The sequence below is a fragment of the Narcine bancroftii genome, chromosome 5, assembly GCF_036971445.1.
Source record: "Narcine bancroftii isolate sNarBan1 chromosome 5, sNarBan1.hap1, whole genome shotgun sequence".
In the NCBI taxonomy this organism is placed as follows: domain Eukaryota; kingdom Metazoa; phylum Chordata; class Chondrichthyes; order Torpediniformes; family Narcinidae; genus Narcine; species Narcine bancroftii.
In genome coordinates this window covers 190,934,062-190,958,484 of record NC_091473.1, presented here as the reverse complement: position 1 = coordinate 190,958,484, position 24,423 = coordinate 190,934,062, and the positions used below count along the sequence as shown (strand labels likewise).

The following is a 24,423-nucleotide window of genomic DNA, read 5'->3' as shown; positions in this document are numbered from 1 at the left end:
AGTTTTTGTTGTCTCATTACAGGAAGGATTCTTCAGAGATTTACCAGGCTGCTGCCTGAATTGGAGAACATGTTTTATGAAGGTCGAGAGCTTGGGTTTTCACTTCGGAGTGAATGAAAGATGAGAGGCGACCTAATAAAGATTAGGCTTGGATAGGGTGGGACAGCCAGCACTTTTTCCCCCAGGGCAAACAGAGCAAAGACATACATTTAAGGCAAGTGGATGAAAGTTTAGGGAAAATGTCAGAGAGGAATCTTTTTTTAAAAACAGAGTTGTGGGTGCCTGGATTGCATTGCATTGGGGTGATAGAAGCTGGTACAATAGGGAGCGTTAAAAGTCTCATCGGTAGGCATACGGATGCAAGAAAAATAGGTTCTGGGCGTGAGATAGGGACAATTGTTGTGGAGTACATGGGTCATCCTACATCATGGGCTGAAGGGCCTGTACTGTGTTGTGATGTTCCATGAATACGGACAAAAATCACTGGGGCAGGCAAAGAAGCATCTGAAAGATGAGGGGTGGAAGAAGGGACAAAAGAGAAACAAGCAGAGGCAGCTGGAGGTAGGGAAGTGGGCAATAGTTATAGAAGGCTGTATGATTGGCAGTTGAAAGTATCCCAAAATGATGTCACTGCCACTGTTTTATCAAGCAGTTTTGATGTACGGTACTTTCAGGCAGTAAAGAACCTCCCTTTTGGTTTGCAATAGGGCATTTGGCTTTCTGGGCTGCTTTGATGAACACCTCGCAATAGCGTGGATCTCCTAGAAGCCACCTACTTAAATTCCCCGCCCAATTCCCTCATCCCTCATGCACTGCCAGACTGAGACCACCCGCAAATTGGAGGAACACCACCTCACCTTGCGTCTGGGCCCTAACATCGACTTCTCCGGCTTTCATTAAATGCTACCTCCCCCTTGCCACCGTGACAGAGGTGCACCAAAGAAGAGGTACAAGGACTGCCAAAAGAAATCTCTTGGTGCCTGCCACATTGACCACCGCCAGTGGGTTGATATCGCCTCAAACCGTACATCTTGGCGCATCACAGTTCGGCGGGCAGCAACCTCCTTTGAAGAAGACCGCAGAGCCCACCTCACTGACAAAAGGCAAAGGAGGAAAAACCCAACACCCAACCCCAACCAACCAATTTTCCCCTGCAACCGCTGCAACCGTGTCTGCCTGTCCCGCATCGGACTTGTCAGCCACAAACGAGCCTGCAGATGACGTGGACATTTACCCCCTCCATAAATCTTCGTCCGTGAAGCCAAGCCAAAGAAACCTCCCCCTTGGCCTTCTCCCAGTTCTCTCTCTCTCTCTCTCATAGACCCCTTTTCCCTCTGTCTCCTTTCACAGAGACAAAATCAATTCTCACCTCTCCTCTTAAATCTAATTAACACCTTTGGTTGATCTGGACTCCTCCCCCATCCAGCACCGTCTCTAATCTGAGCATTCCTGTTCTTTACTTATTCCTGGAAGAAGGGCCCAGGACCGAAACATCAGCAAAAAATCTTTATCTCCTATGGACACTACAAAACTAGCTCAAGTTCCTCCAGGATTTCTGTATGTTTTTTTCTGAGTCACTTCCACACCTCAAAAGGCAATTCAGGAATGTGAACTGATACCAAGCGCTGGATAATTGCTTCAGGTTTGAATAGACGTTACACAAGCAGTTTCCAGGTGACGTACACAGAACCTTCATCCCAAATACAGTCTAGATCAATGAGAATAGAAAGCTGGAATGTAAAGTCCACTTAGTATCACGACATGCAGAAACTGAGGTGGAGAGGGGGAGGAAATTGTGTTACCTTCTGGAAAGCAGTGACAAACAAGACATTGGCCAGAACCATTGCAGACATTCACTCTGTTTAGGTCATGTTTAAGAGCAGCATCTCAAGAAAGTAGCCTCCATCCTCAAGAACCCTCACCTCCCTCTTCTCACCATTACCATCAGGAAGATGGTACGGGAGGTGAACACCCAATGGTATAAGGGGGCATGGTTTGAGTAGCAGTTAGCGCAACGCCTTTACAGCGCCAGCGATTGGGACCCGAGTTCAAATCCTGTGCTGTCTGTAAGGAGTTTGTACGTTCTCCCTGCATCTGCTCGAGTTTTCCTCAGGGGCTCCGGTTTCCTTCCATCGTTTGAAACGTACCGGGGGTTGTGGGTTAATGGGGTGTAAATTGGGCGGCACAGACTCATGGGCCGAAATGGCTTGTTACCGTGCTGTACGTCTAAATTTTTTTAAAACAGCTTCCTCCCCTCTGCCATCACATTTCTAAATGGACAATGAACCTCAGATACTGCCTCACTTTATCTTCTTTTGCACAATTTTTAAAAAATGTGACGCTGCCACAAAACAACGAATTTCATGACGTTCATGAAAATTCTGATTCTGATCACTCCATCGAGGACATCCACAAGATGCGGTGTCTTAAGAAAGCAGCCACTCTCCTCAAGAACCCTCATCACCCAGGCTGTGCCCTCTTCACTCTGCTACCATCAGGAAGTCCAAGAGCCTGAAGATGGAACACTCAGTGGCAAAAGGACGGCTTCTTCCCCTTTGTCAGCAGATTTTGGAGTGAACAGTGAACCACAGACACTACCTCACTTTTTTTTTCCTTTTGCACTAATTATTTTTAAATAGTGCATTTAAGGAAATGCGATTTATAGCAATTTCTCCATCGCAAAAAAACAACCAATTTCATGGCACTTATTCTTGACGATAAACCTGATTCTGAATGATAGGTCAGGGGGCAAACTGAGAACAGAGAGTATTCATTCCTGGCACTTGCATTGCAGAGAACCCATGATTTTTCAGTTTAAACAGGATGTCGGCTCTTCTGCATGCAGATATGGACACGTACATAACGTGTCTTGAAAGGAATAATCTCTCTTTGTGCTGCAACACTGAACGAATGCACCAGTGGTGCCTTTAACTCTGGATTATTTAGAAAGCAGCAACTCATACATACAGCCGCTCTTCATCGACTATAGCTCGGCCTTCAACACCATTATTCCCTCAGTGCTAGTCAACAAGCTCCCAACACTGGGCCTTTGCACACCCACCCCCTTCCCCTGCTACTGGATCCTTGACTTCCTCATCGGAAGACTACAGTCAGTATGATTTAGAAACAACATCTCCTCCTCACTATCAACGTAGGCACAGCTCAAAGACGTGTGCTTAGCCCACTGCTCAACTCATGCTACACCTATGACAGGCACAAATCAAATGCTATCTACCTATCTGCCGATGACACCGCGGTTGTCGGCAGAATCACAGACGGCAATGAGGAAGCGTACAGGAGGGAGATAGATCAGCTCGTTGGGTGGCATTGCCACCTTGCACTCAACGTCAACAAAACTAAGGAACTGATAGTGGACTTCAGGAGAATACGATTCAGTCCTCATTAAGGGGTCAGCAGTGGAAAGGGTTAAGAACATCAAATTCCTAAGTGTCAACGTCTCTGAAGATCTATCCTGGGGCCTCCATGTGATGTAATTGCAAAAAAGGCTCGCCAGTGGCTATACCTCGTGAGGAGTTTGAGATTTGGTACGTCACCAAAGAGTCTTGCAAATTTCTACAGGTGTACTGCGGAGAGCAGTCTGACCGACCGGTTGCATTACTGTCAGGGTTGCGACTTCACAGGAACCAGTCTTCACTCCATTACAAGAAGCGGTGTCTTAAGAAAGTAGCCTCTATCCTCAAGGATCCTCACCACCCAGGTCATGCCCTCTTCAATCTGCTACTATCAGGGAAAAGGTCCAGGAGCCTGAAGACGAGCACCCAGCGGCACAAGGACAGCTTCTTCCCCTCCACCATCAGGTTCCTGAATGAACAATGAACCATAGGCACCTTATTTGCTTTTCCTTGCACTATTTTGATTGATTTTGTACAGTGGTTTATATAAATGTTTTTTGTACTGTGACGGTGCTGCAAAAGAACAGATTTTGTGACACGTTCATGACAATAAATTCTGATTCCTCAGATCAATGCTGATTTCTGGTCCCCAACTAGCACCATCCTCTCACTGGAAGCCTCTCATTGAGAGTGCGACCAGACAACCCGCAGATCGAGATGTTAGAGCCAAACTAGTTACAACTCAAAGGCATTGCTTGTGGAGGGTCACTGGATAAAGTGGTCGAATCCTTCATCATCACATCAAATTCATTCACGGTTTGTGATTGCAGTGGCAAGGAGTATATTTATTGTTCATTGTTTCGATCCTCAAGATGGAATCTGGCCATTTCCCTGAAGAGCCAAATTGCTTGCAAAGGACAGCTGAATTGCCCGCCCTGGATGACAGCAACGTTACAGGCAAGGCTGAATGGAGTCAGCAAATTTCACTACTGAAGGATGACAAAGGAAATTCGGACAGGTTTACACAATTTAACAACTTCGGACAAATGGTTCATTCACGTTTTTGGTGACTTTAATTCGGACCCTGCAAATCACGTGGCAGGGCTAGAAATCTAGTTTAATTGATCAAATTAGGAATCTTGGGAAAAGGGTAACAATGTCCCCAATACCACCCAAAATGATTGTGAAGAACATTATTTGTTCAAAATCAATTTTGCAGAGGAGCAGGGCCATGCCGTGGCAGTGTTACATAGTCAGTGGAACTATTTTTCAGTGAGAGAGAGAACCAGGACCCTGCCTGCCTTTTCACTAGACCATTAGATGGAGGAGCCATTCGGCCCGTCAAGTCTTCTCCGCCATTCCATCATGAGCTGATCCATTCTCCCCCTCAGCCCCACTCCCCTGCCTTCTCCCCATAACCTTTGATACCCTGACCATTCAGATACGCATCTCTGCTTTAAATACACCCAACGACCTGACCACAGCTGCCCACGGCAGCAAATTCCAGAAGTTCTGGAATTTCTAGCTGAAAAAGTTGCCTCCGTATCTCTATTTTAAACGGGCGCCCTTCAATCCTGAAGTTGTGCCCCTCTTGTCCTGGACTCCTCCAGCATGGGAAACAACGTTGTCACATCTACTCTGTCTTGGCATTTAAACATTCAAGATGCTTCTATGAGGTTCCTCCCCCCCTCATTCTTCTGAACTCCAAGGAGTACAGATCAAGAGCCGTCAAACGTTCCTCATGTGCTAATCCCTTCATTCCAGCAATCATTCTAGTCAATCTTCTTGAACCCTCTCCAATCCCAGCACATCTTTTCTTAAATAAGGAGCCCAAACTGTACCCCATGCTCCAAGTGAGGCCTCAGCAGTGCCTTATAAAGCCTCAAAATTACATCCCTGCTTTTACATTCTATTCCTCTGGGAACGAACGCCAACAAAGCATTTGCCTTCTTCACCATCGACTTACCCTGGAAGTTCACCTTTAGGGGATCCTGCACGAGGACTCCCAGGTCCCTCGGCATTTTCAATTTTCTCCCCATCCAAATGATAGTCTGCCCTTTCATTCCTTCCACCCACATGCTTGGCTGTACATTTTCCAGCATTGCCACCTCGCATCAAGCATCATTTTGAAGAGAAACAGGGAAATCCAAACATCAAAATAAATTTTGAGCAATGCTGCGTTTTGCTCCGATTTCAATTGGATTGCCATATTCCAACAGTGACTGTAGTTCAACAGACAAGAAACCTCCGGTTCCTCTCCCTTGTACTGATCCCGATCAAGGAAAGTCAGGAATGAATATCAGCCCAGAGGCTGCCCACTGAGCTGCGACAATCCTGCCCCTTACTTATTATTTATTTTCCTGGTGTTAAAAGTTTTATTGTTGGTCGAAGTTTGAGTGAGTCGTCTTGTTTTATGTTGGTAGAGACACGGGCTTGTATATATATATATATATTCATAAAGAAAATGAATGTATGTATATTTGAATGTGAACTGCCATTGTTGGCCGGACACTGCATATGACTGCTACAAGCTTGTATGAAAATATAAATAAGATATTCAAAAAAAGATAAAGCTTTATTCTCAAGCTTTTGGAACCAAGTCTGATCATTTAGAAAAGGAGGCAACAAGGCCACCCTCTAAACCACAGCTGTCATTCTGTAACAAAACAGATGAAGCAAGAAGGCCAATTCAGGAGGAGTTCAGTAAAAACACTAGAGAAACTCAGCAGGTCACGCAGTGCACAGCAAAGATACATAACCATTTTGGGCCCAAGCTCTTCATCAAGATATGAAGGCAGGTGTCTGAATAAAATGGTGGGGGGCGAGGGGTGGAGCACAGGCAAGAGGTAATAGGTGGACTTTCGGGTTTCAGCTGGAGATGACATTAACATCAACTTCTCTGGTTTCTGCTAGCCCACCCCGTTCTCCCCCCATCCCCTCGGTCTCTGTTCCTCCAGTACTCCACCCATCCCCTGTCTATTCACTGAGTTATTTCCTCCCCACTCTCTTGTGCCCTCCCGCAGATCACCTCCTGCCTGTGGGCCTGTGCTCCTCCCCCTCACCATTTTGTTCAGACGCCTGCCAACATTTTGCTTGTCTCTTGAAGGGGCTCAGGCCTGAAACGTTGGTGATGTATCTTTACTGTATACAGCACGCTGCCTGACCTGCTGAGTTTCTTCCAGCGTTGTGTTTTTACTTCAATCACTGCGTCACCAGACTCTCAGGATTACTTCAAGGGTGCAGTGGGGAATTTTTGCAGGTGATTACCTCTCCCTCTCCTGCTCAGGCATGCTCAGTTAGTCACCTCGAAGCAAAAAAAGCAACATTTCAGCAAGCCAGCAGGGACTCAAAATATTCGGTAATAAACATAGGCCAATTGACAAGGGTGTGCCCTGACTGCAACATGTTGCAGCTTTTCAGTTGCTTTTACTTCGGCTACAACTCCCATCTGTCCACATCAAACTTTCCCTTCCTTTATCCAAAGCAAAAACCTTCCCTAAAATTTAGCTTTGGTGTCAGTGCTGCACAATTGCTCAACAAAAGGAGATGTAAAGTGCTCCTGTCCGTTAACCAACAGGTCACTCTTGGGCAAGGAGTAGTACCTGCTTGGCCTCCCTATCAGGGATCACGTGAAGCCATGGATTTGCAGATGGTTTTCACAAGTGGATTCTACAAATTGGAACTTATGGTTGAAAAACTAAAAACACTGGGCAGATAAATCTGCTGATTAATGGCCAGGGTTACCCATCCAGTATTGGACATTGTAACTGAAGAAGGCAATGGGAAACCACCAGTATTTTTCCCCGTGTATAATCATGAACTCAACATCGACTACAGTCTCAGCTCAAAGACGGAGCCTTCACTGAAGGAGAACTACTACAATTCGGAGGGTCAGAGACCGTGACAGATGGAGAGACACGATTGGCCCCGCCGAATGGCAAGGTACCTGAACGAATGCTGATTTACAAACCAGAGGGAAAGTTAAAAACTTTTCTGCACACTCCAAACACTCTCTGGCCTAGATCCCAGTCTAAGGCAGTCTTAATTCCTGGGTATCAACAGCTCTGAGGATCTGTCCTGGAGCCTCCACGTCAATCACGAAGAAGGGTTTATTGCCAGCGGATATACTTCAGGAAGGAGGTGCAGGAACGTGGACGAGCCCTCATAGAGGCACAAGGACAGCTTCTTCCCCTTCGCCGTCAGATTCGTGAATGGACAATGAACCACAGACACTACCTCACTATTTTCCTACACTATTTATCCCTTTTACAAACCCTTCGTTGTACCTGGTGCGGCTCCATTCATTCCATTGCTGGACCACCGACTGCCTCCTCGAGCCACTGGGTCTTGAGCTCAGCAAGCTCTCTCCTAAACTTCTCTGGCTTTTCATTTTCAAGCTGCGGGGTTTTTTTTGATACTCCTTGTGAGGGGGGGAAAAAAAAACTTTTGTATCTTTAATCTGCGGATTGATTCTTTGTCAAGTCCATTTAAAAACCTAATGAACTAGTGGAGTTGGGGGGGGTGGTGCGGCGGCCGACGTCAACAACGAAGCAATAGAAGAGTTCAAGCAACAAACATTCTTGTGCCAATGAGAAACTCTCACCCTTCGACCCAAAGTCTGAAGCAACAAGAGATAATTCAGGAACACAGCAGATCAAACCAGGAGCATCACACAATTTATTCTCAGAACAAAAAGTATTTTTTTCCCACCAAAAATCAAAGCAGAAAAGGCAACACTAAACTTATCTTGCACACCCCTATGTTATTTTAAATTTAAATTATTTTTTAAAAATTTATTTACAGCTGATTCTGGTCATTGAAACCCGTGCCACCAAATTACACCCAAACTGACCTACATGTTATTTTGTGGGAGGAAACCAGAGCACTCGGGGAAACCCCATGCAGAAGCTGGGAGAACGTACAAACTCCTTACAGACAGCGCCGCATTTGAACATGGGTCGCTGGCACGGGAATCGTGTCGCACTAACCACGCCACCTGGTTTCCAAAAGTAGGTCATTCGAAAAAAAGTGACCAAGACAGCACCAAGAATGGAGAGACTACAAAAGATATCAATAAGCTGTTTCCCTTCACCCCCACTTCCCTCAAGTGGAGACCCTGGAACGATGGGCCGTTGATTTAGGATAAAGGAGTTGACAGTTTGTGAACAATTTGATTTCAAGAGTGCTGCTGAATACAAGCCTAACTTTAGTGTTGGGGTGAATTGATGGATATTGGGATCAGAAAGAAAAGTGAAGAGGAGAGATAGGATGACCACAATCAAAGGACTGCCCCTTCCTCTCTGCCAATCAACAATGAACCGATGACACGACCTCACTTTCCTGTCTATTGCACTCGTTTTTTTTAATAAAAACGCCATTTACAGCTGCCGCAACTCAACAAATTTCGTGAACATTCGTGACAATAAATTCTGCTTCCAACGATCTTTTATATTCTTATAATCATCAGAGAGTTGAAAGACAACTCCCTGTTCTCCATCTTCCCTCTCCCCGCTTCCTTTCCTCCGGCCAGCTCCCCCCCCCCCACTGCTTCCTCTTCTACCCACCTGTTACTTCCTGCCTGTGCTCCTCCCCCTACACACCCCTCACCATTTTATTCAGGTGCCTGTCTATATTTTGCTCGTACCACGATGAAGGGCTAAGGCCCGAGACATTAGTTATGTATATTTATCTTTGCTAGATAAAGCACACCATTTGACCTGGTGAGTTTCTCCAGCGTTGTGTTCTTAACTTCAATCTTGGTGTCTGCAGACTTTCGTCTTTCACTCTGAAGAACCTTGAGGTCTTTTCTCTTCAGTGAGAATGACTAGAAGGGTGGGGTAACTGAAAGCAAGTCTGCAACTTCTGGGCCAGGAAAACATTTCTATTTGTGGATGAGATAAAAAGGCACTATGGAGACAATCACTGATTCAACCGAGAGAGAAAAGGTTTTCCCTGATGAATGTTGCAAACGTGGCTCTCACTCCCATGCAGAATGATGGAACATAGAAAAGCACAGAACAGGCCCTTCAGCACTCAATGATGTGTCAATGACCAAAAAAAACACTAAACCCTTCCTTCTTTCATCCAGGTACCTGTCTATTGTTCCATCCTCTCCCACCACCCCTGCAAAGGCATTTCAGGCTCCCATAACTGTGTAAAAAAATCTTGCTCCCTTCACTTTCCAATCCAGGTAACATCCAAGTTACCTGCCCCTTCAACCTCTCCCCAGCTTCAATGTCCTTCCTATAATAATGTGACCAGAACTAACTAAACAATATTCTAAGCAGGGTCTCACCAGAGATTTATACAGTTGCAACTTGATCTCTCGTCTCTTAAACTTGAACCCCCCCCCCATTTTTCCAATTGACTTATGAAGATCAGCATTCCACAGGCCTATGGATTTGGTCCCTCTGTTAAGTAGCCGACCATTTAACCCTGTACTCAGCCTTCAGGTTTGACCTTCCAAAAAGCATCACCTCACATTTAACTCCATCTGCCACTTTTCTGCCCAACTCTGCATCTTGCCTCTATCCTTTTGTGACCTGCGACAACCTTCAACTCATCCAATCTTCACATCATAAAGCAAACTGATTGACCCATCCCTTCTTCATCTTTGTCCAGGTCACTTATTAAAATAAAATCACAAAGAGCAGGGGTAGGGGTCCCTTCGGAACTCTACTAGTCACCGACCTCCAGCCAGAATACTGTCAGTCCACCACCACAACTCTCTGCTTTCTGCAGGCAAGCTCATTTTTAATGGAGATGGAAAACCAAATGCAACATGGGGGTGAAGTGAATAATTCAGAATTTATCGTCTTGGGCATGTCGCAAAACTCGTTACAGGTGCAAACATTGTTATAAATTACATTTTAAAAATTGGAGCCTAGCCCTTTAATTGCTCTTTTTGGAACATTCCAAGATGACGATTCAATGCCGCATTTCACTGACGTCCAGACGTGCAATTTTTGATTAAATGGATCACCTACACATGCACAATGGCAAAAGGATATTATGTCCTGTTTAAACTTGGAAAAAAAATTATATATGCAGTTAATATCTCAAATATTAAACTCCAAATGCTACAGGGCCAGTTACATAGGAACATAGGAAGTAGGAACAGGAGTAGGCCAAAAATGGCCCATCGAGCCTGCTCCGCCATTCAATACAATCATGGCTGATCTAATTTATGACCTAACTCCACCTATCTGCCTTCTCCCCATAGCCCCTAATTCCTCTATCATGTAAAAATTTATCTAACCGAATTTTAAATATGCTTAATGAGGCAGCCTCAACCACTTCCCTGGTTAGAGAATTCCAAACATTCATTACTCTCTGGGAAAAACTATTTTTCCTCATCTCTGTCCTAAATCTACTCCCCCGAATCTTGAGACTGTGTCCTCTCGTTTTAGTTTCCCCAGCCAGCTCAAAAAACCTTCCTACATCTATCCTATCCATACCCTTCATAATCCTATATGTTTCTATAAGATCTCCTCTCATTCTTCTGGACTCGAGCGAATACAATCCTAGACGATTTAATCTTTCATCACGTCAACCCCTTCATCCCAGGGATCAACCTAGTAAACCTTCTCTGGACCATCTCCAAAGCCAGTATATCCTTCCTCAAATATGGAGACCAGAACTGGACACAGTACTCCAGGTGCGGTCTCACCAGTACCTTATACAGTTGCAACATTGCCTCCCTACTCCTGAATTCAATTCCTCTAGCGGTGAAGACCAACATTCCATTTGCCTTCTTAATAACCTGCTGCACCTGCAACCTAACCTTTTGCGATTCATGCACAAGCACTCCCAAGTCCCTCTGCACAACAGCATGCTGTAGTTTTTCACCCTTTAAATAATATTCAGCTCTTTTATTTTTCTTGCCAAAGTGGATAACCTCACACTTACTAACATTGTACTCCATCTGCCAGACCTTTGCCCACTCATCCAGCTTAACTATATCCCTCTGCAGACTCTCCACATCCTCATTACAATTTGCTCTTCAACTCAATTTGGTGTCATTCGCAAACTTGGCTACACCACGTTTTGTCCCCTCCTCCAAGTCATCAATGTAAATGATGAACAGTTGTGGGCCTAGCACCGACCCCTGCGGCACCCACTTACCACTCTCTGCCAACCTGAAAAACTCCCACTTATCCCAACTCTCTGCCTCCTGACAGACAACCAATTTTCGATCCATCCCAATATACTTCCCCGGACTCCACTTTCCTGCAACTTACTGAGAAGTCTCTTGTGCGGCACCTTATCAAACGCTTTCTGGAAATCCAAATATACAACATCAACCTGTTCCCCTCTATCCACCACACCCATTATATCCTCAATGAATCCTAACAAGTTTGTCAAAGAAGATCTTCCCTTTCTAAAACCATGCTGCGTCTGCCTGATTGAACCCTTACATTCCAAAAGTTTCACTATTTCATCTTTAATGACGCTTCAAGCATTTTTCCAACTACAGACGTCAAGCTAATTGGCCGATAATTTCCAATCTTCTGCCTACATCCCTTCTTAAAAAGTTTGCTGTCTTCCAGTCTGCCGGGACCTACCTAGAATCCAAGGAATTTTGGTATATGACCACCAATGCATCAACTATAACTTCTGCCATTTCCTTCAGAACCCTTGGATGCATATCATCAGGACCAGGTGATTTGTCTGGCTTTAGTCCCTTTAGTTTCTCCATCACTACTTCCTTAGTAACAACTATTTTATCAAGGCCCTCCCCAATATTTGCATCCTTAACTCCGCACTTGGGCATGCTGGACGTGTCTTCCACCGTGAAGACTGACACAAAATATTTGTTCAATGCCTCGGCCATTTCCTCATTTTTTGCTACCAATTTTCCTTTCTCGTCCTCCAAAGGTCCTATGTTAACTCTGGCCACTCTCTTCCGTTTTATATATTTATAAATTTTTTTCCTTTCTGTTTTTATATTTTGTGCCAATTTACCTTCATAATCCTTTTTCCCATTTCTTATTACCCGCTTTGTAACCCCTTGTTGTCTCTTAAAGTTATCCCAATCTTCCAGTTTCCCACTGCTCTTTGCAGCTTTGTACACCTGCGCCTTCAATTTTATACTCTCCTTTATTTCCTTAGTTAACCACGGTTGAATTTTCCCTCCCTTGTTGCCCTTTTTCCTGACCGGAATATATTTTTGTTGAGCATTACAAAATATTTCTTTGAAAATATTCCACTGTTCCTCAACTGTTTCATCAATTAGCCTGTGCTTCCACGCATAATATATTAGTTTTAGATCTAACTATTTCCCCTTCCATCTGAATGAGAAATTCAATCATACTATGATCGCTATTTCCCAGATGGTCTCTGACTATTACATCATTTACTCTACCTATCTCATTGCACAACACTAGATCCAGGAGAGCATTTTCTCTTGTGGGTTCCTTAACATGCTGTTCAAGAAAGCTATCGCGGATGCATTCTATGAAGTCCTCTTCCAGACTCCCATGACCAACTTGATTTTCCCAATCTATGTGGAAGTTAAAGTCCCCCAATGCAACTGCCGTATCATTATTACATGCCTCACTTATCTCTCTATTTATTTCCTGTGCCACTAAACTATTGTTATTTGGTGGGCAATAGATAACACCAATAATTTTTTCCCTTTGTTATTCTTTATCTCTACCCAAATGGACTCAACATTATGCTCTTTAGATCTTATATCATCCCTCATTATTGCCTGGAGCTCATCTCTGATTAAGAGTGCAACTCCACCTCCCTTACCATCCTGTCTATCTCTTTGCACCACCTGATACCCTTGAAAGTTTAATTCCCATTTAGGGTCACCTTGTAGCCATGTTTCCGTGATGGCTACCAAATCATAGGCATGGGTACCGATTTGCGCCTCAAGTTCACTAACCTTATTTCTAATACTGCGGGCATTCAGATAAAGTGCCCTTATGCTCTTTGTCCTTTTAATATCTAGTGACTTCTGTAACCTTTTCTTTTGATTTTTCTGCCCACGATTTTTCTTGGTAATTTTCTTAACACTATCAATGACCCGAAAACTCACTGCACCATCTGATTTTTTACTTTCTCCTCCCAACATTACTTTTCCTATTTTACTTTTCCTGGCCATTACTTTATCTTCCCTACCCTTTTCCCTATCACTCTGGTTCCCATACCCCTGCCAAATTAGTTTAAAACTTGCCCCACTCCTGTACCAAACATACTTGCCAAAATGTTGACTCCTTTTGGATTTAGGTGCAACCTGTCTATGCCTTCCCCAAAAGAGATCCCAATGATCCAAGAAGCCAAATCCTTGCCTTATACACCAGCCCCTCAGCCACACATTCATTTTCTTCATCCTTACATTCTTTTCATCATCTGCATTTGGAACAGGTAGTAATCCCAAGATCACCACCCTAGCATTCCTGTCTTTCAGCTTTTATCCCAGCTCACTGTAATCCCTTTTCATTACCTCCTCCCTTTTCTTGTCAATGTCGTTTGTACCCACATGTACCAAGACATCAGGCTGCTCTCCCTCTCCTCTCAGAATATTTTGGACCTGATTTGTGATATCTCGTACCCTTGCACCAGGGAGGCAGCACACCATGCGGGTATACTTATCTGGCTCACAGAACCTCCTGTCTGTACCCCTGACAATGGAGTCCCCAATAACTACTGCTTTTCCTTTTCTTTTGCACCACTCTGCCAGGCTCATTGCCATTGACCTGGTGCCCGTGGCCATCTTCTGTCCGTCATCTCCCTCAACAGAATCCAACACAACATAACTATTGCTGAGTGGGATAGTTACTGGTGTGCTCTCCGTTTTTCTCGCTTTTTTCTTTCCTCCCCTGACGGTTTCCCACTTACCTGACACGGGTTCTGGAGTATTTATCGCCCAGAAAGTTGAGTCGATCAACTCCTCACTCTCCCTTACAAGCCGCAACTCCATATCTCTAATTTGGTCCCTTAGTAACTGCATCTCGGTACACCTGGTGCAGATGTGGTCATTTGGGAGGGTGGAGGTCACCCATTGTTCCCACATCTGACACCCAGTACAGAGCACTAACCCTATTAGCATGACTCTGAATACGAAGGCAAATAACTCAGCTGATCTTTTCTCCTTGCCTGCTTTCGCCGAAGCCTGATGAGCCAAAGCCAGGAAGTCTCACTCCTTCACTGCTCCACAAGTTTTTGGACAACTACTATAATCTTAAGATTTAGCATTAAGACGGAATCTTGGCCCTCTCCTAGACTGTGCCACCTGGATTTATGAATGTTAATCTTCAACCTTGCTTAGGGAGACCAAGTTTTGAAATGTCTTTTTTTTCCTGTTTCTTTTTGGTTATGTCCTATTTTAGTGTCTCGAGGGTTGTTTGAGCTTGTACATACGATCATTATTGCAACTTTTTTCTGATCTTGTAGCCAACTTCATAATTGTATTGTTCAATTTTTTAAATTGTAAAATAAACAAAAATATTTTAAAAAATAAATCAGGGCAAAGAGTGTCCGCGGTTCTTTGTAGGGACTAGGCAAATGATGAGCTGAAGCTTTTTTTTGGAGAATAAACACAAATCATTCGAGATGGCTGACATGTTTCAGCGTCGGAATGTAGTTGAGACGTCACCAGTCAAGATGCAAAAGACATGCAATGGTTTGTATTTCCACAAATAAACTGGCAAATTTGTCAAGCAGCTGCTCTACGGATTAAAAGCGCTTCAACACGGCTACTAACCCATACCACGGTCACGGACAAAGCAGCTCTCACCAAGCAACCAGGAAAGTGGGTTCTGCATCACTAGTATTGGCTGCGGCATGCTCTAGGTACTATCACACTTCAGCAGCACCTCATACGTTACCTCGCACTCGATCCAGGAGCTGCCAATACCACAGGCGCAGCTCTACGCCAGGAAAGAAAGACCCAGTGAAAGGCAGCACATTAACACGGGAGACGGCTGTAACAAGAACGGTTAGAGACCACACAAAACAGGCAAGAATATTCACCTCTCCTTCCACTCAGATTGGTGCTACTCACAGCTCACGAGCTGCAAACAGCAACTTCGGGAATATTCTGACAGCTACATCATCAGCTTCTGAAGACTGACTTAAAAAAAAAATTACAAGGTGCTGACCATCTTTTCAAGCTTGCGTTAGCCAAGGTTTCAATTTTTAAATTTAAATTTAGACATACAGCACAGTTACAGGCCATGAGCCTTTGCCGCCCCAATTAGCCAGACACGAACCAGAGTCTCTGGCGGCGTAATAGCATTGCACTAACCGTGCAGACCCCAGGATGAATGTAAGGCCCAGAAATAATTCAAGTGCACTCAATTATGTTTTTAAATGCTGTTACAGCGCCAGCGACCCGGGTTCGTATATGGCACTGTCGGTAAGGAGCTTGCACGTCCTCCCCGCGTCTACATGGGTTTCCCCAGGGGCTCGTTTCTTCCCACCGTTTGAAACGTAGAGGGGTTGTTGGCTAATTGGGGTATTTGGCCGGCACTGGCTCATGGTCCAGAAGGGCCTGTTACCGAGCTGTGCGTCTAAATTAAACAGCATGAAGTTTTCTACCTCTGCCATCCGAGACCCAATCACCGAGTGCTGAAGACTTTACCTGTTCACCACCCTAATCCTTCAATAAATTAGTTTAAATTGAATTGTGAAGCTTTTGACACCACTCCCCCAACTAATTTTCAATTTGGATTTGGCAACATCCTTTTAAATCTCCTCTATATTCTCTTGAGAACAATATCTTTTTTGTAATGTGGTGAAAAGAAACTCACTTCAGGGACCTAAATAGCATTCAATGAAGTTCAAGTTTAACTTGAGAAAGGATTCAGGCCCAAAACATTGGCCATATCTCTCTACCTCCTCTGGACGCAGCGAGACCAGCCGAGTTCCTCCAGCATTTCTGTGTGTTTTTACTGCAGTCTCAGCGTCTGCGGACTTTCCATGTTTAGCTTGTCTTATTGAAAACCCAAATACTGCAGACGATGCTTGAAAAGAGTACGTTGATACAACAAGCCTCATCAAGATCGCAAACTGAACACGCAGCTCACCACCTACTGAACAGCAGTGACCCATTCTCTCACAAACCCTTCAGGATATCTATATCCCAAAGCCCTCCAGAGGCATCACCAACACCATCGAGTCCCCCACGTCCACTGTCAGAATAAATAATCGTGGTCAGCGTCTTGCGCAACACCAAACTTTGAAACCCCAATGGCACTGCATCCCCAATCAGGGAAGCCACATTGTTCACCAATCCAGGCATCTGAAGTGACTCACAAATCCAAACTTAGTGAAGGGACGGATCCACGACAGAAAAACCGAGGGCCGCGAGTACCTGGCCTACTGAAAGCAGCAACACGTAGACAGGGTGGTGAAGAAGAGCGAGAGAAACTCAGCAGGTTGTACAGCAACAGGCAGTTGGCAGTTCTGGCCTGAACCCCTGTGGTTATCATCACACCTCAAACTTCATTTTGTCCCCCTTGGCCCAGTCCCTTCACATCTCCATCCAGGGCTTCTCGCATGCTCAACGTCACTTGGACAACAACCTGTTCTCTGGGCTGGACGGCCTCATTCTCACCGTGGACTAAAAGTCTCGATGCTCATTCACCCCCCAGAAAGACTTCAAGGCTGCCCAGTTCACCCTGGATAACCTCCCTCCTCCACCACCACCCTCTACCAGCTGGCAGAACTATTAATCAACCTCAATAACTCATTTGGCTCATATCACTTTCTCCAAATCGAAGGTGTGGTCATGGATACACAAATTGATCCCAGCTTTGTCAGTCTATTTGTTGAATATCAAGATTCCTTATTGTCACGCAATAGCACAGAACATGTAATATTACACAATACTGCCTTTTGCCTGCCATAAGTCAGACCAAGAGTTTCTATGTGCATTACCCTGTCCCCCTTTTACTGTATTGGAGTCTCAGAGGGTTAGTGTGAGCAGCTCCTTTGGTTGGTCCGTGTTCTCACTGCCTGTGGGAAGAAGCAGCTCCTCATCCTGGTGGTGAGGGCTTTGATCCTCCTAACAGGAGCAGCTGAAGGATGCTGTGTGCGGAGTGGAAGGGGTCCTCAATAATTTTTCACTCCCTCTTCAGAGAACGATGCCTGGAGATCACCGATCTTTTTTTTGGGGGGTGGGGGGCAGTAATCCTCTCTGCTGCTCTTATGGTCCTGTGAATTGACCTCCAATCCACTTCTCTACAGCAACTGTAACCTTCTTAAGATGCTCTCCCTGACACTCTCCTCCCCCCGGCTGATATTCCCTAATATTTGATCCAGAACTTCCCCTTCTCTTATTGGATTATTATGTTCGGTCTCAAACTCGTTGGAAACATGGTCTCCTGTCAGGCTTTAATTATTTCCTGCCAAAAACGCTGACTGCTTATCGGCCTCCACGGATGGTACCTGACGCACTGAGTTCAAGGTTCTATAAGGCAAACAAAGAATCACCATGAGTGGTGCCTGGCGCCCCTACCAACAGGAGGAAGAGAAGCAAAAGAGAGTCCCTTCAGTCACTGAGTGTCCGTGGATTTGCCTACAGCACTTTCGCAGCCACACAGACTCCCGTTCGATCCATCGGTAACCCGAGTTCCAGATCCACACCTCTGACGCGATCAGGAAGCCTCAGCGCCTGAGGCCCTTCGGGAGTCTCTCTTGCCCTCAGCGCCCTCTTGAATCCTGGCTCCAATAACTGCTTCCCATGAGTCAGTCTTCAGCAGCCTGTGTGGGTCTCCCGACCGTGCTTGGCCTGCGGCCTGTGGGGGTCCCTCACCCACCGGGTCCCCCGCTGGTTCACAGCCATGGTCACCCTCTCTGTAAGGCCAGCTCCTCTGCTTCTCCTTCTCAACAGGGTGTTCTCCTCGGGGTGGGGGTGTTCTTCCCATTTTCAGATGCTCCGTGCGGGTCTGCTGCTCCCCTGATTCTGCAACCATTCGAGGCCACAGCCAAGCATCACCATCTTCGGCAGTTGGAGGATTTTCCTTACAAACATGGCCAGCTCCTTGAACAGACTGTTTGAAGCCAGCATGGAGCCGCCAGCGGTTGGACTCTTCAGAGCGGCGACACATAGAGCAATCCATGCTGCCAGCCTACACAGGCATGGCTCCGCAACTCTTTCTCTGCTACATCCTTGCTACCTAGTTTAGCTTGTAAACTTCATCAATTTTGTTGCTAACTTCCATCCCGACCTCAAATTCACTTGGGCCTTCTCCAAACACTCTCTTCCCTCTCGATCTCCTTCACAATTTTTGGAGACAATCTACCGTTCCCCTTCCTTCTCTTATCAGAGCATCTTTTGCAGTCCTCTACCCCTTATAATCCCTCAGCTACCTGCCGTTCTCCCCCCCCCCCCCACCCATCATCCACTAGCCTGTGCTCCTCCCCCACCACCACCTTTCAGGTGCCTACCTGATTTCCGGCACAGACTATATTAAAAAAAAAGGGCTCAGGCCTGAACCTCTAGTCCGATTGCTCTCCATGGATGGTGCATGACCTGCTGTGTTTCCCTGGCATGCGTGTACTCGGACCCAGCATCTGCAGACTTCTTGGTGACCCACTTTCCTCCCTCTGAAGTGAGAACAGGGAAGAGGGTCATGGAACTTGATCTCCAGGCAAGAGCAAAAAAGGTAGCGTGAATAAGAGTCGCTGACAGACCGGAGGCAAAGATGGTCAGCACAGCTAGGGTAGCAGCACAACGACGTAGATTTGAGTCCGCCACTGCCTGCAAGGAGTTTGTACCTTCTCTCTGTGTCTGTGTGGGCTTCCTACCCTTCAAATAAAAAAGGACGGGGGCTGTAGGTTTATTGGGCTGCACAGGCTTGTGGGCCGGTAGGGCCTGTTACCATTCTGTGTATCTACATTTAAATTTTTTAAATTTAAGGTACTGGGGTCCAGAGCAGTACAAAGTGCCGGAGAGGGTTCAGAGGAGGTTCACAAGGATGATTCCGGGAATGAATGGGTTATCCCATGAGGAGCATTTGACAGGTCCTGGGCCTGTACTCGTTGGAATTTAGGAGAATGTGGGGGGGGGGAAATATCATTGAAATATTTCGAATGTTGAAAGACATGAACAGAGTAAATGTAGAGAGGTTGCTTCCCATGGTGGGAGAGTCCAGGGCAACTTCAGGATTGAAGGGCATCCACTTAGAACAGAGATGCTGAGGAATTTCTTCAGCCAGAGGGTGGTGAATCTGTGGAATTTGTTGTCACAGGCAGTTGTGGAGGCCGGGTCATTGGCATATTTAAGGCCAAGATTGAGATTCTTGATTAACCAGGGCATCAAAGGTAATATGGAGAAGGCTGGGCAGTGGGGGTGGGTGGCAGAATGGATCAGCTCATGATTAAATGGTAAGGTAGACTCAATTGGTCTATTTCAACTCCTATGTCTTATGACCTGTAGCGTGACAACTAGATCTGTAGGCACCACTGCAAGAGTCAAATCAATGTTCTGTTCAACTGCAACATGGAGTCCCAGCACCTATACTTGAAAGCCCAACTGACAAAGACAAGCATGCCATGCACTTTCTTGTCTGAAGGCCATTTCCATGGACCTCTGTTCTACAACAATCCTCAGGACCTTATCATCTGAATGCACAAGTACAACCCAACGAAACAGCATTCTCCAGTCCTCGGTGCAAAACACGCAGACACACAACCAGACATAGCACACATACAATACATATGCATGACCAATCTACATATATGAAATTAATTAAATATTGTTTAGTTAGTCTTGGCTGGTTAGTGCGACCAGTTCCTTTGATTGTTCAGCATTCCAACTGCCTGTGGGAAGAAGCTATTCCTCAGCCTGGCGCTGCTAGCTCTGATCCTCCTGTATCTCTTTCCCAATGGGAGTAGCTGAAAGATGGGGTCGAAGCAGTCCTCAATGATTTTGCACATCCTCTTCAGACAACGATCCTGCTAGATCGTGTCGGGGGGAGGGTGGAGACTCCAGTGATCCACTCTGCCACTCTTATGGTCCTGTGGATTGACCTCTGCTCCATTTCTCTGCAGCGACCGTACCCACACTGTGATGCAGGACGCTCTCAACAGAGCCCCTGTGGAAGGCTGACATAACAGTGGCCGGTAGCCTAGCCCGCTTCAGTCTTCTCAGGAACCACAATTGCTGTTATGCCTCCCTCGGCTTCACCTCTGTGTTTAATACAATCATTTACTGCACAACCTGGTTTAACTTTCCAAAATGCATCAGTTCAGAGTTGTGACCTGACATTCCAACTCCTCTCCACTCAATAAGGTCCACAGAATATAGATCTGGGGGCACAGTTATGTAACATGGAGAACAAAGTGATGAGGGAGGTACTTGGCATCTAAGCCTTCAGCAGACAGGGTGTTGGGGTACAGAAGCAGGGAGCCACGTTCCAATTGTACAAGTCACGGATACAGTACATGGGAGTACTGGGGGCAGTACTGATACATCCAGCTGCAGGGGAGATTTTAAGCTGAAAAGGGTACAGAGAAGATTCACAACTAGGTCTGAAGGAATATATTTTTCTCAAGACAAAGGGGTGGGAGGAACTTCAGATTTATAAAATCACAAGGGACAAAGAAAAAATAAAATAGTCATCATCCCCCCCCCCCCCCACCAAGGGAATCTAAAACTGGCATAGATTCAAGGGGGGGCAGGGGAAGAGGGGGAAATTTAAACACAACCTGCAGGGTTTCCTCTGAAAAAAGGGGTGGTGGGTCTCTGGAACCAGAACTTAATCTTCCTGAAGTGCACAACCACACACCTGTCAGAATTAGATTCCATCCAAATCACCCAAACTTTCTAGTTGACCCATGTTGTGAGATACCACTTTCTTTGCCATCTGTGATTCCTTGGTTCAGATCATTAATCATCCTCACAAGTCAGAACTCCATGCCATAGCCAAATAATTCCTAGAAACTCTTAACACACAGAAAGTTAATGAAGGTTTTCAGCTGGACCTTGGCTCAGTTGCTGGAGAAGACATGTAGTTTTCCTTGAAATATCCTAATCCGGGAACACATGCTAATAATTCTTGGTTATTCTCATTAAATCATTCTCTTTTTCTCTACAGATATCTCAGTGCTTATCTGCCAATGGAAAGTAATTTGCAAACACTATGGCTTTGCAACCACTGTGAAAGATGGCAAAACTGATAAATCGGAAGATCATAAAGTTGAATGCAGGGATCATGGCTGCGTGGGAGAGCCCAACTTCTGATGATCAAATACAGTTGCTCAAAGTCCATGGTATTACACACAGAGTTATAGCCATCCCATTTTGCCAAGGTTGTGGACCCTAGGATTTGATCAGTGTCCACATTTGATACAACAAATATGTATTTGGTGGGATGTCTACTGGAAGACCACTTTCAAGGATGTTGTATGAGGTACGTCTTAGTATGTACAAATCTACATCGCCTTTTTTCTTTCTCCATCCCTCAATGCATATGTGCCCCTCTTCCCCCCTCCATTCTTTCCTCTTTCCTTCCCAATTTACCTTTCCTGCTCCCCCACACGCTCCCCCAACCCCCCTCCCAGCCTCCCTCTCGCATCCCTCCCCCCACTCCCCTTCCTTACCCCTCCCCCTCCTCCTCCTCCTCTCACCCCCTCCTCCTCCTCCTCTCACCCCCTCCCTCTCCTCCTCTCACCTCCTCCCTCTCCTCACCCCCTCCCCCTCCTCTCACCCCCCTCCCCCTCCTCTCACCCCCTCCCCCTCCTCTCACCCCCTCCCCCTCCTCTCACCCCCTCCCCCTCCTCTCACCCGCTCCCTCTCCTCCTCCTCTCACCCCCTCCCCCTCCTCTCACCTCCTCCCCCCCCCTCACCGACCTGCAGCTGCGCCGCTCCCCTCCGCCGCCATCTTGAGCCCAGGCCCAGCCACAAGCCCCCGGATCCGCGCTCTACATGGGCAGCGCCAGAAGCGCCGAGCCGCGATCGGGAGGAGGGATCGGCCGCGGGCGAGGGGCGGCTTCCCACCGAGCCTCGCCGACGGACTCGAGCGAAGTGGCGCCGGACTCGGAGCAGAAGCGGCTGCCGGGCTTCAGCTGTCTGTCCGCGACGCCACCATCGCGCATGCCCCAACCCACAACCGGCCGGCATCCGGGGACTGCGCCGGTCATCGGCAAACATTCCCTCTGACGGCAGGCCGCCACCGCGCATGCTCGGCGCCGTCCTACAAGTTGGCAGGCCGGCCGACAAGTTCTGCTGCTGCGCATGCTCCGCTGCCCTACTAAGTGGGCGAGGCCTTGTTCAGGTGGTATGGTCACGTGATATAAACAGGAAGGAACAGCCCAAGTAAATGGAGTCGTAAAGATTCAGAGTTTGTTGTCATGAACATGTGTTACGAAGTTTGTTATTTTGCAACAACATTACAGGTGAAAACATTGCTATAAATTACATTTAAAAATATATGTAAATTACTGCAAAAGAAAAAGTGAGGTAGTGTGACAGATTGTATAGATATGTTTTTTGGGAGATAAATTGGGAAAGGTTTGTTAGAGTAGGTGTAATGGAAGATTTAAACCGTGCTTTTTACTTTTGCAGCCTTGGCTTCTGCAAGGCTGAGAACCTGCTTTTTTTTTAGAATCAGCAGACATAAGCTAAATTCCACCGAGGGGCCAGAGATGCAGTTATCTGAAGAAAGGACATCTGTGTACCAAGAACATTTAATCTTCCTGCTTGTTTTGATCACAGACTGTCAGAGGCCTAGCCTTGATGCAAAATAAACCATTGTATTCAAAGTGATAAGCTGAAAATTTTTTTCTTTTCTTTGGCTTGGCTTCGCGGACGAAGATTTATGGAGGGGGTAAAAAGTCCACGTCAGCTGCAGGCTCGTTTGTGGCTGACCAGTCCGATGCGGGAATTATGTTATTCGTTAATAGCCTAGCATGATAGCTTGCTTGTTTATCTTTCTTGCTGTGCTGGGAATAGGTGCTCGGGTAAGCAGTTTTTGGGTAATATAAGCCATGATCCCACTGCTGAAGTGGGAGACTCTCCGAGAGGTGCCAACATCTCTCAGCAAGAAGAAGAACTTCTAGAGTCCAGCCAACGTCCCGGTCGGGGGAGGTGGAGAAGTTGCTACCGGCGCCTTGACAACATACTACAAGTGTGCGGTCGTTTCCTCGCTTCGGCAATTGGGACCAGTCCAGGCGTTGATAAGTATAATTGGGAAGGGCTAGCATATTGTAGTTTGAAATCAGCTTTTGAATTTGTAATAAACATTTGTATAAACTGAACTGCTCTCGGTGTGTGTGTCTATTTTCTTTCGGTAGCTGAAACACTGTGACCAATCTAAAGCAAACAAAGTGAGAGGTAGAAGTTTACCCAAGACAATTGTTAACGGTATGTAGGGCCGCAGGGCTTCCGTGTCTATTCCATTGAGATATGGCGGATACATGGGGACCCACGGCCCTACATACCGTTAACAATCCATTGGGGTGGGGGTAATGACCACCAATATTTGGCCTTGGTTGATACCGGTGCGGAGCACTTGGTGATTCCGGGTAACCCTGACCTCTGGACTGGACCAACATTTCAAATAAAGGGGTTGGGAGGAGCGATCACTCTGGCGAAGGAAATAAAAGTCCGTCCCGCCGTGGGTGATGGCCCTTCCCCTGTATGGTTACATGCCCTGGTGGCTGCTACTGACGAGTGTATCCTGGGTATTAATATGTTGGCCGGTACGGCCCTTTATATTAGCCAAGGGGGATTTGCATTTGGAATTCGAACTATTACAAAAAGACTAGTAGTGGGTCAGGCTAAGTGGGATCCTGTGATGGTGCCACCCCCCCCCCCCATGAAACCAGTGTGCATTCCACAAAATCATCTCCCTGGAGGGCAATAAGAGATTAGTGCCACCATTGATGCTTTGCAAGAAGAAGGGGTAGTGAGGCCTGCCCTTTAGTAGCCCTGTTTGGCCGGTCCAGAAGCCGGATGGCTCCTGGAGAATGACAAACATGCCCCTCCACTTGCTTCGGCAGTTCCGGACATTGTTACCCTTATTGAAAACATTGCTACTGGGAACTCAGGAACATGGTATGCTGTCATTGATGTCGCTAACGCCTTCAGTATTCTTATAGCTGAGGACTCACA

At 46.2% G+C, this 24,423-nt stretch overlaps 1 protein-coding gene across 4 annotated transcripts in view; it reads right to left on the bottom strand.

Moving 5' to 3' along the window:
* LOC138764447 (phosphatidylinositol 4-phosphate 5-kinase type-1 alpha-like) overlaps window positions 1-22,433 on the bottom strand; it is an 80,721-nt gene extending 58,288 nt beyond the window's left edge. For all 4 annotated transcript variants that reach the window (XR_011358163.1, XM_069940372.1, XM_069940373.1 and 1 more), the window contains exon 1: window positions 22,162-22,433. Coding sequence is in view for 3 of the 4 variants with exons in the window: in XM_069940372.1 (XP_069796473.1) it covers window positions 22,162-22,192 (31 nt within the window). In the remaining variant the exon portion in view is untranslated. The remainder of the gene's footprint in view (window positions 1-22,161) is intronic.
* Window positions 22,434-24,423: the final 1,990 nt, after the last annotated feature.